The 16,304-nt window shown below is 42.9% G+C and overlaps 1 protein-coding gene across 5 annotated transcripts in view; it reads left to right on the forward strand.

Moving 5' to 3' along the window:
• The window catches only part of AGAP2 (ArfGAP with GTPase domain, ankyrin repeat and PH domain 2), a 173,929-nt gene that overhangs the window by 130,234 nt on the left and 27,391 nt on the right, over positions 1 to 16,304 (forward strand). For all 5 annotated transcript variants that reach the window (XM_039347740.1, XM_039347741.1, XM_039347736.1 and 2 more), the window contains exons 2-8: positions 811 to 869; positions 3,923 to 4,010; positions 4,767 to 4,852; positions 8,922 to 9,063; positions 10,645 to 10,779; positions 12,209 to 12,306; positions 14,947 to 15,099. In XM_039347740.1, coding sequence (XP_039203674.1) covers positions 811 to 869; positions 3,923 to 4,010; positions 4,767 to 4,852; positions 8,922 to 9,063; positions 10,645 to 10,779; positions 12,209 to 12,306; positions 14,947 to 15,099 — 761 coding nt within the window. The remainder of the gene's footprint in view (positions 1 to 810; positions 870 to 3,922; positions 4,011 to 4,766; positions 4,853 to 8,921; positions 9,064 to 10,644; positions 10,780 to 12,208; positions 12,307 to 14,946; positions 15,100 to 16,304) is intronic.

Raw genomic sequence — 16,304 nt, forward strand, 5'->3', positions numbered from 1 at the left:
GAGTTGGCAAAGATCTTTTCTTCCACCCCCAAATTACTGAATGCTTTGGAAATTTGGTCAAGCTAAACCTTGGCCACCAACAATGAAGTAATAGTCCAGACTTGTCTCTGAGCAGCTTCTCCAAGGTACCAACACAAACACCTGCCTCTAGTTTCACTTGGTGCATTCCCTGCCACTCAGACCTCTTCTTGAGAGGACACTTTATGCCCTGTTGAGTGCATCCTTTTTCTCTGACACTTGTCCCAAGAACACTGGAAGGGGGTTGCACACCCAGTCGCAGCTGCCTTTCCTGTTCTTCCTGGCCCACTGAAAGTAGCACAAAGAACTGGCTGTTGTGCGTGGGAGAGCTGCAGGGTTGAGTGAGTTGTCCCTGTAGAGCAGCTGACGGGACATGAGGAGAAGGACCCCATTGCTGTGTTTCTTTTTAGCATTCCTGCCATCACACTGAGCCCACAATCAAGTGTTTGGTAGTGAGTTTCCTGTCTGCTAAGAGAGCTGTAAAGATGTTATTTGATTCTGTGTGGCGATCAAGAGGGAATAGCCTATCTTGTTGGGTGGGTATTGATGGGAACGCAGTGTCCCAAGTGTGAACTGCGAGCCAACATAGTTCAAATTAAAATTGCATTTTACGGTGATTGGGAACTTGCTGTGTGAGTGCTGACAAACACTATTTTCTGAAGCTTCTTCTACCTGCAGTGTGGGAACAACCACAGCTGCCTCACACAGCTGTTGTAGGAACTGTAGAATTATACTTACAATTTATTATTAATCTATGTCTATGTCTTTTTCCCCCTTCCTTTTCTTTTTTAGAGGCTGTGGCAAATAGCCAAGAATGGACTCTTAGCCGTTCTATCCCTGAGCTACGCTTGGTAAGTTTGTTCCCCTTTGTTCCTAATTGGTATCTGACTTGTGGTGCCACATGTTTATTCCTTAAATTGCAGCTCTTCAGGACAAGAATCTGTCCTCTGAGGTTTTGGTAAATGACCATTCAACTTGATGGAATTCATTCAGGAATAGGACTCTGTGACCTTTTTGGGAAGTTGACCTACAACTCCCAGAAGACCTGGACAACAAGGGCAATAGTGAAGACTGCTGGGAGTTGTATTTCAACAGACATCTAGTGAGATACACATTCTCCAGTCTTGGCTAAGGAAGTGACACAAAGCATTATCTGTATCTCTTGATCATCTATCTAATTCTGTCTCTATCTGTCATCTATCTGCCTATCATGCAGATTCTCTGATGCAGAGGTCTCCAACTTTTCTCAATTGGCGGACTGGAGGGAAAGGGAGGGGGAAGCATTTTACACACACACACACACACACACACACAGGGCTGCAAGCACGCACAACGCAAATCGGGTGGTGCTAGTGCCTACATGACACTCACTAGCACTATCCCATTTTCACCTTGCGGGGCCTCATTTTTGTCACATGGTGTCCTGTTTTCACTGCGGCAATGGCGCTAGCACAAATGGGGGTGAGTGCGTGCACTGACCAGCCTGTTCCGTGGCCTGGTAGTGGGCCGCGGACCACAGGTTGAGGACCTCTGCTCTGTTACATAAATGCTGAGCCAACACTGATGCTAATACAGGTTGTCCTCGACTTACACCATTCGTTTTGTGTCTGTTCAAAGTTATATCTAGCAGCACTGAAAAAAGTGATCTTTGATTATTTTTCACATGGCTGTTGCAACATCACCATGGTCACATGATCAAAATTCGGATACTTGGCAATTAGCATGTATTTACGATGGCTGCAGTATCCTGGGGTCATGTGATCAACTTTTACGAGCTTCTGACAAAGCAAAGTTAATGGGAAAGCCAGATTCACTTAACAACTGTGTTGCTAACTTAACGATTGCAGTGATTTACTTAACAACAGTGACAAGGAAGGTAGTAAAATAACTCACTTAATAACTGTCTTGGTTAGCAATGGAAATTTTAGGCTCAGTTGGAGTCATAAGCTGAGGACTACCTGTAATTAAGTCTGAAGTAATTGATACATAATAGTATTTTGTAGCTGATTTGACCTAGAAAAGAATGATGGAATGGGTGGGAGATGAGTGGGTAGCAAGCATTGCTTCTTCTTTAGACTTTTCTGTCCCCTGTGCTGCTTCTTATCATTGCTGAAAAGAAAAAGGATTGAAGAATAGGATCTTTCCAGATTTGATTACAAATTGATTCAATCCTGGATTTACGTTAGGACTGAAACTTAGACTACCATCAGTTTTCCGCAAATATCCTCTCATCCCACAGCTTATTAAAATATGCTTTACAGTGCATATGGGAATAGAAATATTGTGAATATCAATAATAAATAACAGCCAGTTGGTCTAGCGCAGGGGTAGGCAACCTTGGCTCTTTTATGATTCGTGGACTTCAACTCCCAGAATTCCTTAACCAGGAATTCCTGCTGGCTCAGGAATTCTGGGAGTTGAAGTCCACAAGTCATAAAAGAGCCAAGTTTGCCTACCCCTGGTCTAGTGGTTTAGGCACCAGGATAGAAACCAGAAAACTGTGAATTTTAATTCTGCCTTAACATTAATGCTGGCTGGCTGATTTGGGGCCAGTCACTCTCTCTGAACTTACCTCACCTCAAAGCAGCGGTTCTCAACCTATGGGTCGCGACCCCATTTGGGGTCGAACGACCATTTTACAGGGGTCGCCAAACAACGCGATCTGCCATTTTCCCCCCTCAGGGGTCGCCGCCGCGCATGCGCGCCGCGCATGGGGTCACTGCCGCGCATGTGCGGTGCGTCCGTGTGACGGGGGTCGCCGTCACACAAAGGTTGAGAACCGCTGCCTCAAAGGGTGGCTGTTGTGGGGAAAACAGGAAGAGGAAGGAATATGAGATATGTTTGCCACCTTGAGTTACGGTATTTATAAAAATAATAAAGGCAGAATTTTAAAAAATCTAAACAACAATAACACTGACCAGAATGAAAAGATTTGCCTATTGGAACTTCTTACTGGTTTTTTTTCACTTTTATAATTTTATTCATGTATAATATAAAACATGAAAATAGAAAAGCAAATAGTAAGGGAAAACAATAGGGAAAGGGGACAAAGAGAAGTGTGGAGAAGGGGAGGGAAAGAAATAAAAGGCGTTGACTTCCCACTCCCTCAGTTGCAATAAAATAAGGCATTAAAATTAAATCTCAGCTTTTTACATTTATATAGTAGTATGAACTAGCCATTTCTATTATCAACAAATCAGACTAATCAGTAAAACCTGAAGATCATAGTATCATTTTTTTCCACCTCAAACACAAAGTCAGAAGTGATTTTCAAATAGAAACAAAAGTACTTACCTTCTTTTCTTTTATCAAAATAGTCAATTTAGCCATCTCTGCTAATTTCATCAGCTTTTGTGACCATGGTGGGAATCGAAACATCCTTCCATTTTTGTGCATATAGCAGTCTTGCTGTCGTCACCATGTATAAAATCAAGAGTTCCAAATTTTTTTCCCAAGTCTTTTTTCCATTAGACCCAGAAGGAAAGTTTCTGTTTTAATCTTTATATTCACTTTTAGAATTTTCTGCATTAATGTATGAATCCCACTCCAGTATTTTTTTCCTTTATCACATGTCCGGGACTTCTCATTCTTGAGAACTGCAGACTTGGGGATGAACTATAATTTGGGGGTGAAGAGTAAAGCCCCCCGGGTGATGAGGACAACAGGTCCTAAGGCAGCCTGCTTTGATCTCATATCACCCATTGGAATTGGACTGCAGCTCCTGGCACTCCCAGCCAGCATAGCTACAGGCCCTGCCCATGCTGGCTAGCAGTTTGATGGCAGTTGTCCTCCAATGACTCAATGAAGAGCATTGAAGTTGAGAAAAATGCTGCCTTAACAGCTCCAAAAAGCCAAGGGCGGTGAGTTTCATCCTGAAGTGACTTGTGTTCTTCAACCTCCACAGGGTGTTCTTGGTACCATCAAGAGTGGCAAATCAGCCCTGGTTCACCGCTACTTGACTGGCTCCTACTTGGGCCTTGAACCTGCAGAAGGTGAGCTCCGTTATCTCTCCCCAAACAAGTGTCCTTCTCTGTGGCCCGGCCTTCATTCGGCCCCTTGGGATTTTTCTTTTCCTCACAAAGCTCAGACACTGGGAAGCCCAAAGGGGAACAGAGGGAGTGTGTGAATGGAGAAACATAATATATTGTATTTAGATATGGAATGTAAAAAGTTAGAGAAAGCCTGCAGGACTTCTGGACTCTTTCCCATCCACTTAATAGAGGCAGAACTCTGGGTCACATGACTAGGAGGGAGGTGGGCCTGGAATGGTTCCCTAGAGATAGATGCTCCTAGGGATTTTATTATTATTTTTCCTCCACACCTTTTGCCTGATTCTGGCCCATTTTTAAAACTCAATCTTTCTTTTACTGACTTTGCCCCCTTGTTCAGCTTTGGTTCCATTCTGTTCTTTTGGGAAGAGAATTTCTGCTGGCAAGCAAGCAGGCAGGCAGGCACCTAAGAGTCCTGAATCTCTCTGCATAGTTTCTTCCAAATATTTCATTAGGTTGGAAAGAAAAAGAGGGGGACAGCCAACTTCCTTTTCACTCTCAGCCATAAGTGCTCAGAGGGTGATGTGGGGTAATTTATATCAGCCCACCCCTTCCTGGTTGGGGACGAGGGAAGGGAGAGGGCGGAATTGAGGACAGAGCTATATGTATCTTGCCCTGAGCAGCTCTCAAAGTATAAAAACCTTAACGTAAATCTAATAAATCAGTGTATGCATAAATATTTCGCTTTCTATTTTTCAGGGGGCCAGTTCAAGAAAGAGGTGGTGGTGGATGGGCAGAGCCATCTGTTGTTGATTCGAGAGGAAGCTGGGCCACCAGATGCTAAGGTACGACTCTCTCAGTGGCCTAAAGCTTGTAGTAGGCCGAGACCGTCCTAGAGCACTTTAGTAATTTGTGAACAGTTGTAGTCGATCCTGCTTTAAATGGCAGGACTTGATTTATGGAACAAGCTTATTTTGTTGTAGCAATGTTTCCCCTCACCCGGGGACCTGGGAATTGTAATTCTGAAGAGGGGAAACAGATTTAGTTTGAAGTTTACAGCTATGCTGGTGCATATTTAGCCCTGGGTCATCCCATGAGCTATCTGAGTCAAATGAGCTTCTTCAGCTGGCTAGTAGTTAACACAATCTTCCCCACGAACTGCAACTCACAGTGCCCAAGCTATCACCCTTGTGTTAGGGCAAGAAGACCCTTTTCAATCTAAATTGTAATGAAGGGACAACTGTTGCATGCAGGAAGGTCACAGCTGTAGAAATAGATTGATATCTGTCTTCTGTGTGCTGCTTCACCTCGCCTTTAAAAAGTTCTCCCCCATTTCAGCAGTTATATTGAAAATAGAATAGAATAACAGAGTTGGAAGGGACCTTGGTGGTCATCTAGTCCAACCCCCTGCTCAGGCAGGAAACCCTACACCAGGGGTAGGCAACCTTGGCTCTTTTATGACTCGTGGACTTCAACTCCCAGAATTCCTGAGTCAGCATGGCTGACTCCATGAGTCATAAAGGAGCCAAGGTTGCCTACCCCTGCCCTATACCATTTCAGACAAATGGCTCTCCGGTCTCTTAAAAACGTCCAGTGTTGGAGCATTCACAACTTCTGGAGGCAAGTTGTTCCACTGATTAATTGTTCTAACTGTCAGGGAGGGGGGGAAACCTCTTTAATACCGTGAGAAATTTTTATATATTTTTTTATAAAAGAAATTTTCGGTACTGCTTATAAACATTTCAATTGCAAATTTGAACGAAATACAGATAGTTCTTGATTTACAACCATTCATTCAGTGACTGTTCAAAGTTATAACGGCACAAAAAAAGGTGATTAATGATGGGTTTCCACACTTACGATCGTTGCAGCATCCCCCGTGGTCCCGTGATCAGAATTTGGCCATTGGGCAACTGGCATATATTTATGACAGTTGTACTGTCCTGGAGTCACGTGATCACCATTTGTAAGCTTCCCAGCCAGTTTCTGAAAAATAAAGTCAATGGGGGAAGCCAGATTTGCTTGATTCACTTAACAACTGTGGCAAACAAATGGGTTCAATGGGTTCAATTCACCTAACAATAGTCTTGCTTAGCAAGAAAAATTTCAGGCTTAATATAATATTGATTGTAAGTTGAGAACTACCTGTACTTACTAATCTGGGAGTCACAATGCAGTGCTGTGGGCACTAAAGAATCTGTCCAGTCTTAGAATGAAACCACAACCTCCTACAATTATTAGATTAGAATTAATTCGAAACAATTACAATGGCCCAAATCTCACAAAATCATTAAGTCTCCTGGTGATGGAACCTGGACTTGAAATGTTTGTTGTCTCCTGTCAGTGAAATGATTGCCCCCACTTTCTATTTAGGACCAGCCCTATTCTCAGAGAATGAAGAGGCAACCTTAGGCAATCGGTGCTGGGATATAACAAGGTCTTAAGAGGATAGCATTCTGTATGCCTCGTGGTGTGCCTTAACCAGAAGTAAAGTTCTGGGTACCTTCCAGATATTTTGGACTCTCAATAGTTTGCCATTAACCATACTGGCTAAGGTCGATAGACATTGGAATCTGAAACATCTGGAGTTTGCTTACTGTTGCTCTAAATTAATTTCTTTTGAGATATCTCCACTCTGCACGCATGGAGACCTCTAGACATATGCAGACCCATTTGAATTTTTCCCCCCTTCAAAAAGTGGGAAAATTGTGGAATAATAATAATAATAATAATAGTAGTAGTAGTAGTAGTAGTAAAGTTGGAAGGGACCTTGGAGGTCATCACGTCCAACCCCCTGCTCAGGCAGGAAATCCTATACCATTTCAGACAAATGGCTGTCCAGTCTCTTCTTAAAAACTTCCAGTGTTGGAGCATTTACCGCTTCTGGAGGCAGGTTGTTCCACTGGTTAATTGTTCTCACTGTCAGGAAATTTCTCCGTAGTTCTAGGTTGCTTCTCTCCTTGATTAGTTTCCACCCAGTGCTTCTTGTCCTGCCTTCAGGTGCTTTGGAAAATAGCTTGATTCCCTCTCCTTTATGGCAGCCCCTGAGATATTGGAATACTGCTGTCATGTCCCCCCTTGTCCTTCTCTTCGTTAAACTAGACATACCCAATTCTAGCAACCGTTCCTTATATGTTTTAGCCTCCAGATCTTCACATGTGACCTGTCCGTATCAGATCTTCACATGTGACCTGTCCGTATCAGGATTTTTCAAACTTCTTCAGGTTACAGAAACTATTCCCTCCACCCCCCCCCCAAAAAAAAACCCTAGAGCGATTAATCATGAGGCATAGATGTAGTGACTGAAAAGCCCTTACTCTATTATGGAAGCCCATGAATCTCTTGCAGAATCCTAGGTTCTGTGACACATGCACTTTGGAAAATTCCGATCTACATCATCGCTTATCTTTGCCAAAGCATTTCGGTGGGATAATCTGGAGGTGTTGGGGGCCATGGGCTGAAGTGTCTGGCACAGGAGGACGTGCACATTCACCCCTCCACCCTACCGATCAGAGTTTCAGCCCAGGAACTGTCTGCCTGTGTGTTTCAAGCAGCTGTTCTTTTTCTCAGCTTGCTTACTACTATGGTCTGGGAAAAATGATTCATAGATGGAAGAATCTGGAAATTACAGCCCACTTGAAATCCTGGCAGTTCTATCAAAAGGCTACCCCACGTTTAGCTTGCATTGAAAACCAAGCTCTTCTCGTTGCAAGAGAAATTCTCTGGACCCAACCAGACTTGATGGGGCCAGCCATGTCTGCCGTTCAGTTGTCTGGCTCATTCATGTAAAAAGAAAAGATGGTAGAAGTGTGTCTGGTTTTCTTTCCAAAGGAGGGTGTGAATGAGGGGAGCTCATTTATCACCCCAACTCTTATTAATCAGTCAGGCTAGGATCAAAGTGTCTTGGGCAACTGCAAATAAGGAGGAAAGGAGAAGAAAGGTCTCAAGGCTAGGATACCGGCACTCCAACTGCAAATAAGGAGGAAAGGAGAGGAAAGGTCTCAGGACCTCAATACACCGTGCACTAAAGGGAGGTGAGGAAAAATAGGAACAATACAGGTATGGTAAAGGGAGGGGTAAAAGGAAAGGGGGAGGGGAAGGAAATAAGGAATTAGGGCAAAATAAGGATAGGTACAATCCCATATTTCAACAAACAAGCAACCGTCCAGATCATAATAATGAGTAAATATCATATTCAACCATTTTTAACAAAGCTTAAACTGTAACATATTAAAAACAATTAATAAACAAATACGTTGATCTATTAAGTAAAACACTACTAATAAAATCTCCAAAAAAAAAAATCCTAACAATCCAAAGTAACAAATGAAAATCAGGAAATCAGGAAAAGCCGTGCACTCCCTTTTAATTTAAAATTGGATATCTCCCTTCCAGCTTACGGATAAACAAGCATGTCGGTATATAAAATCAGTGTCATTGAACTCCCTGCAGCACTAATTGTGGGAATCAGGAAATAAAAGTTTCAGAAACAAAAGAGATAACCGATTTGGTCCTGGTGGTTTAAAGTGCTAGACTATAAAATAAGAGACGGTGACTTCTAATCCCGTTTTAAGGATGCGAGGTGGCTGGGAGATTTTGGGCCAGTCATTCTCTCCCAGTCCAACTCATCTCACAGGGTTACTGTTGAGGGGAAAATAAAGAGAGAGAGGAGGAGGAGATATGCTGCCTTGAGTTATTTGTAAAAAAATAATAAAGGCAGAATTAAAATGAATAAATGCTTGGCTCGATGTAAAGTACTCAAATCTTTGTTTTGAATAATCTCTCTGGTTGGGGAGAGTTTGGAGCCAGCATCATTGTCTCATTCCCAGGCCTATTCTGAGTGAGGAATAAAGACAGCTTAAATGGAACTGCCTGGTACTGATCTTTCCCATTTGTTTTTCTTCCCCCTTGCAGTTCGCCAATTGGGCCGATGCCGTCATCTTTGTCTTCAGTCTGGAGAATGAGGCCAGTTTCCAAGAGCTGACTCAGTTCTACGGGCTTCTCACCAACTACCGTGCCGTTTCCGACATGGCTCTTGCCCTGGTGGGCACTCAGGGTGAGTGGGGAGAAGGTGCATCTCTTCAGGAAGTGGACTCTGAGGGCTGCAGAAGATGTTGAGGTAAAGGAAACAGAGCAGGGGCCTAAGGCCAGCTGGGAGTTGTTTCAATAAAACAAGTCAAATCTCCAGGTCGAGAGATTCTGTGGCCTTGGTTTTCCGCTTTATTCATTACTAAGTCAATTGTCCGTCCTTTGGCTCTTCATTGACTGTTTGGGTTACAAAAAGAGTGGATGATTCCCCCCCCCCCATCCATTCAGCACCTACCTTTGTGGAAGAACTGTGAAGTTCTGATTCTGTGTGAAGAGCAGTGAAAGTGGATCCAAGAGGCTACATGGAATTAATGCAAAGTATTTATATAAATGATTTAGTAAAAAGATAGGGCAAGAGATTAGGTACTACTAGCCTGGAAAACGAATCACATAATGGACTGAATGTGTAGCTGAGCTCCATTGAATGAATCATTAGAGTGAAGCACTCTGCAGTGCTCTGTTTGTATTGCTTGTTCACAACTGGCACCGTTCACTCTTTCCTGGAGAGGCACAGATAGTCTTCTGCCAGGGTGCCCCAGAATGATGAAGCTGCTCTCCAGCATTATTTAAATATCATTTTCTTAATTAATCAATTTACAGTTCTATTTAAAAACACTTTGAAATCTGTGCCATATAAAGGAAATTCTGTGCTCTCAAATATTTTCATATATATATATATATGGTGGTTTCCCCCTTGTGCTAATTATGGATAGCTCTGTACCGCAAAGGTCTTTACTCATGTTTGATCACTGGAAATCCCTGTGCAGTTTATGAGGTTCTATTAGGTGATTGCTCTACAATCCACTCATAAAAAGGAGCGATCTACCTCCATTTCCTGAATATTAGTGCAATAATAGAATTCTGCATGTGGATTCCTGAGTGTTCTGTAGTGGGATTAGAGACCTCACTTTGATCCAGGAATTCCATTTAGCATTCAGGACATCTGCAGCTACTTAGCAGTGACCCAGTGCCCTACTATTTCCCAGACACTGAAGTGGGCTTGGTAATGCCTTGTAAAGGCTTTAACTTGGATCCCTTCCAAAGAAGCCAGTATGATCCTTCAAGGCAGACTGCATAGAAGCAAAATTAAGTCCAAACAGGTTTATTATTTCTAGGTCACACGTCCACCTGTGCCAAAGTGCTGCTGACAAGAGCTGGACCGGAGTAAGGAGGCACACTGAGTTCAGGAACCAAGAGGGAAGCAGAGAGCAGGAGAACAATAGCCCAGCGGAATACTTTGAAAACTCATAGCAGGGATGGGCCAGCAGGCAAAATATGCATCTCATTCACGTAAAGCAAAATGTATGCTGTCCTTTTGCTGGTTTTAAGAGCACCCTCAGCTACACGTATTTTAAAAGCTTACAGAATGAGAATAATGCAAGAATGTAGTTTTTGTCTGAACGAAGTCAACGTGGCCCGGGTGTTAATAAACCAGAGAAATAATTTTTTTATCGCAAGGTCACTTGAAGAAACCTCCGTTGATCACCCTGCATTTCTTTCCACTTGAAACACAGAGGGGAGATTATTTTTATTTTTTTTTCCCACTCAGACAAAATCAGTGCCAGCAATCCACGGGTGATTGAAGACTCCCGAGCCCGGGCTCTGTGTACAGAAATGCGCCGTTGCCTCTACTATGAGACCTGTGCCACTTACGGGCTGAATGTTGATCGGGTCTTCAGTGAAGGTGAATATCTTCCTAGAACGTATTTTGAGTAGGTAGCAGTGGTTAGGATGCAGTACTGCAGGCTAAAATGGCTGACTGCCAGCAATTCGGCAGTTTGAGTCTCACCGGCTCAAGGTTGACTCAGCCTTCCATCCTTTCAAGGTGGGTAAAATGAGGACCCAGATTGTTTGGGGCAAGAGGCTGACTCTGTAAACCGTTTAGAGAAGGCTGTAAAGCACTGTGAAGCGGTATATAAGTCTAAGTGCTATTGCTATTCCTAGAAGAGAGGGAGCCAGGTTGTATTTCATGGCAATAAAAACAAGGGCATGTGAACAAACTTTCTTCCCAGCATATAAACTCTGCAAGTAGCATGGAAAGTATAATGTATCTTTGATATTTTACTCTTGATGTGATGGGTTCCTATTGTCTGCTGCAGAAGTGATAAATCATATTAACACGGCCCACACCCCCAATAGTACTTGCACATGTTCTGCCTCTTTAGGTTTTTCTATTGGTGTTTAAATTTCTGCCATCCATTAGTTCAAGTTTGTATGATGGGTTTGGGATGTCACTCCTCCCTCCTCCCCCCAAAAAAGTATGCTTGTTTTGTTATTTCCAAGGAGTTGCTTCTTACATTCTAAGCCTGGGAAAAGTTCAATACAGATGATATAACTAGACTGGGAGATTGTGAACCTGACCTAGAGCTGCTCATTCTCTTCTTACTCTTGTGCTGAATTTGCACTCTAGCAGCCCCCTGAGAACTATCACTTGCAGAGGAAATGCTCCTGTCATAAAATATTGAGACAAGCTGCTAATGCTGTACAGGTGGGGGCTTCGGACTGACAGTTGCCGAGATAAGACACTGTAGATAAGTTACCGGCCTGCCTAGGGTTTCATTCCTGCAATGGCAGCCCTGCTGTTTCCCAAGTGTTTTTGGTTTCAGAATGTTTATAAAGCGCAAGAACAATCAGCTTGATATTGTAAAGGATGTGAGACTTGCCTATTTATGGTATAAGCCATGATTGCAGGGAAGAACATCTTCAGAATGTGTCTATGTGAGTGAGGCACTGTGTTTTATTTTAACCTGATCATTATCTTCCCATCAGGGACTTTTCACAGAAGGACACATATGATCCGTCCCACGCATATGACTATGTTCTCACATACTTCCCTCTAGTACAAGATCACAACACATTGAAGTGATAATTGCTGGATTGGGTTCACAGAGTGAGTGGGTTGAGTACCAACAATGTGTTCAGGTTCTTAAGGGTGAAACAATTATAGTTTGGACAGAATCCCTATTCTCTTATGACAGATCTCTCTATTACTCTTGGATGGGGCAGTTGAAGAGCCACCATTTGACTTTCCAACATATCTCTCTCTCTCTCTCTCTCTCTCTCTCTCTCTCTCTCTCTCTCTCTCTCTCTCTCTTTCTCTCTCCCCGTTCCAGTTGCCCAGAAGATTGTGAACATGAAGAAACAGCAGCAACTCCTCGCCTCCTGCAAATCTTTGCCCAGCACACCCAGCCATTCAGCAGTTTCTACACCGGTGGGTGAAATCTACTTTGTACAAACACAGGCTGTGCCTTTTTCTTCCTTTCAGGAATCATGTTGCTTCAGAAGGGTATAAATGTTCCAGGTCCTCAGCATCTTAGAAGGAAGAAGCGGGCTTGGTGTAAAAGACACAGGGTTCTCTTTTCAGAGATTTAAATCACTTTCATGTAGGGCCAGTGCAAAAAGTGAAAAGGGGGTCCAAAGGACCAGCTGATTGGAGCAGTGCGTGCCTGTAGTGCAGTGGTTCTCAACCTTTTTAATGCCGCGACCCCCAACCGGTCGTAAGTCGAGGACTACTCAACCGGTCGTAAGTCGAGGACTACTCAACTGGTGCAGCACCGTTTGCAGAATGGGACTTTTGGCGGGCTCAGCAGGGCAGAGACAGCCTGGACAATTCCTATTGGCTTTTGAAAGCCAATAGAATTAGACTCTATTCAAGAGAGTCTATTCTATTGGCTTTCAAAAGCCAATAGAATAAAAGGGAATAGCACAGCTAAGGAAAAGGGGGAAAAATGGCGGACTGCGTTGTTTGGCGACCCCTGTGAAATGGTCGTTCGACCCCAAATGGGGTCCCGACCCACAGGTTGAGAACCACTGCTGTAGTGCAATTGCAGTGCCAGCCAGTTGCGCCAGCAAAATAATGAAACAAATTGGAGTGAAGCATTGTGGCTTTGCAACAGACAGACTGCACGTGGGCTGCAAAGGATTTGGATCATGTGATATAGTTACTCAGGTGTGAGAAGTATCCTTAAACTTAGCTGCCATAATACCAGTTAGGTAAAGTTTGAACTAGAAATGCTGAATGGTATTTTTTTTTTTAAAAAAAAAATAAAGACAAAAAATCAAAAATCAATTTTGGGATTAATGTAAAAAAAATATAAAACAAACAAAAGCAAAACCCAAAACTGACCTCTTGCAGTTCATGTGCCTTCCCATGGAAATACTTCTTTAGATTGTCTGCGTGGCAGATGGGAAGAGTAACAGGGTTAACAAGGTTGTAGTGTTTGATCAAGGTTTGTTCTAGGGTAAATCTGCACACTATGTAGAGATGTGAAAGGCTGAAGGAAAATAGAAGTGGGAGAAAAAAATGCTGGCTCCCCCCTCCAAGAGGTATGAATGAAAGGAAGATCAAAAACTGGAAGAGTATTTTCCCCTTAACCTTTCCAGTTTTGTTTTTGGCTTGCTGGTTTTTGTTTTTTTAAGGGGTGGATTGCATCTCTAGCTTTATGTCATCATTGGAAGAACCCAACAAAAAGAAAAGCTCCCAGAGAGACTTGTACAGCCAAAGATGCCAATAGATGAAAGACCAAAGAAGAAAAATTATGCCTTAAATGCCTTCCGTTTTCCCTAACCCTGACCCTGTGCAAGGTCAAAGACAGCCAAACTGCTATGAGTGTGTTGTTAAAACAGCCATAGCTTTCCAATCCAATATTATTATAAGGCTGCCTAATTGTCAAACACTCAAGAAGGCAGCACATCTTAAAATACAATATAATAGTAAAGAAGAGCCCAAACTAGCAGTTTCTATGCAAAGTTAATGTGACAATCCCTGCCTCTTAAATATTTTCCTTTGGTTCAGTGGCAATTCAGATGCCATGGTCTGCTTTTTTCCCCATGGGGCAAGGAGAGCCTATTGCTGAGTTCCATGGGCCTCACAGCAATAGGCAGGAACACTTTCAAAATATTGGAATGGAATGGAATGGAATAGAATAGAATAGAATAGAATAGAATAGAATAGAATAGAATAGAATAGAATAGAATAGAATAGAATAGAATAGAATAGAATAGACTTTGGAGGTCTTCTAGTCCAGCCCCCTGCTCAGGCAGATGAACCTATACCATCTCAGACAAGAGGGCATTAGTTTGAGGGCATGAAGGAATAATAATAATAATAATGATCATAGCAGGAAGTGTTTGGCTACATGTGTTTAACGCAAATATTCTTGAGCTCAGACAGCAGACAGAACGGCTGAAAATATTTTGGGAAGCAGCTCTGTCTTTTGGAGGCATCTTGATAGCCCATGATCATACCGACTGAGATTTGGCAAACGACAAATGAAATGTGAAAATACTTCCTAGACTGTACAGGTAGTCCTTGACTTACAACAGTTCATTTAGTGGGTCGTTCAAAGTTACAGCGGCACTGAAAAAAGTGACCTGTGACCATTTTTCACAGCTACGACCTTTGTAGCCTCTCCCACGGTCACGTGACCAAAATTCAGGCGCTTGGCAACGGGTTCATACTTATGACCATTGCTGTGTCCCCAGGTCATGTGATCCCCTTTTGCAACCTTCTGACAAGCAGAGACAATGGGGAGGCCCGATTCACTTAACAACCGGGTTACTAACTTTTTATCAACTGCGGTGATTCACTTTACAACTGTGCCGAGAAAGGTTGTAAAATGGGGCAAAACATATGTCTCGCTTAACGACAGAAATTTTGGGGCTCGGTGGTCGTACGTCGAGGACTATCTGTATTGCACTAGGTTACACTTGATGATTAGCTGAGCAAACGCTCACGCGTGTTTAGAACAAAGGAGAATTATGTCTGAACACCTGGAAACCAAGACGGTCACTCTCATACTGGTGCTCTCCTCCTTCCCTTAGGCATAAGTCTTTCTGGATTCTTTTCTAGGCAAGTAACGGGGGCCATACAAGCGACTACTCTTCATCCCTTCCTTCCACACCCAATATCAGTCACCGGGAGCTGCGCAGTGAGGCTTCAGCTATAATTGGCACACCCAGCTCCCTGCAGCGAGGGACCAAACGCCGGACCAGCCTGTTCACTGTGAGTTTCTCCCAGAAGTTCCTCAGAATGGAAGACTAAGGAGAGAAAGCCAAGGGCCGGATGACCTTTAACCAGGTCAAACGAGACACAGTCATTGTAAGAGAGTTTGGCCAGATTTCAGCTGTTCATTGATTCATCCAGGGTGAAGCAGAGCCGCTTTCCTCTCCTAGTCATTTAGGCAGGGCTTTGGGATGAATTTATCTCCGCCCGCGTTCCTTGTAGAAGGCAGCTTCCAGTCCTGATAGCTCTTTTCTGGATTCTGTGGTTCTCCCAACCCTCTTTTCAAAGACAATCTAATGAGAGACAAGCTCAGCAGCTGAGTTTTCACAGCAAGGCCAGTTTACAAAAGTGCTAAGCTTGACCAGTTTTCATCTGGGTAAGGTTTGTGTGGGGCCGTAGAGTATTTGTACAAGCCCAGCCTGTTCGGCTACGTCATTGTTCAATGTGTAGTACACAACCTAGAAAAATGATTAATTAAGTAATCAAGTATGGCGTGAAGTTGTCTCCATCATTCCTGGTATCCAAAATTCTTGAAGCTTCTTTCTTTAATGCCTCTTGGCCCATTCCTAGCTTGGCGCCTTTTAGAGGTCAGATTCCTGTATCAGCATCTGTGATGCTTATTATTTAATCAAAACACTATCCATTTTTTAAAAAGTGGTTCCTGGGACATGTGGCATTTCTTCAATTCTTCTTAGGAGGTCGAAAGAAAGAAAGAAAGAAAGAAAGAAAGAAAGAAAGAAAGAAAGAAAGAAAGAAAGAAAGAAAGAAAGGAAAGAAAGGAAAGAAAGAAAGAAAGAAAGAAAGAAAGAAAGAAAGAAAGAAAGAAAGAAAGAAAGAAAGAAAGAAAGGATGCTGAAGATTCAAAAATATCTTTTTTAATGATACGGCAACTTGCTCATTATCATCAATTTCTCTTGGCAATGCACGGCTATTGAAAAGCGTTGGGTATATTTTCAGCAATTCACATAAGTCAGTGGTAGACAAGTAAATATTATCCCCAAAGCATGGAGGGAGGGGGAATGTTTATCAAAGGAAGTTTCCGTAAAAACAATTCATAGGTTTGCACTCTAAAAGGTATCCTAAGGCTACAGCCATTACATGCACACCTAGAATTAAGTCTTGCTGAAGCCCAGTGAAAAGAAAAACACAGTTCAATCGGAACTTACACATTGAGATTTCAGAAGTAGGCAACATATGCACCATTT

The sequence above is a fragment of the Crotalus tigris genome, unplaced genomic scaffold, assembly GCF_016545835.1.
Source record: "Crotalus tigris isolate CLP2741 ecotype Arizona unplaced genomic scaffold, ASM1654583v1 scf7180000018101.4720394464:4744507, whole genome shotgun sequence".
NCBI lineage: Eukaryota > Metazoa > Chordata > Lepidosauria > Squamata > Viperidae > Crotalus > Crotalus tigris.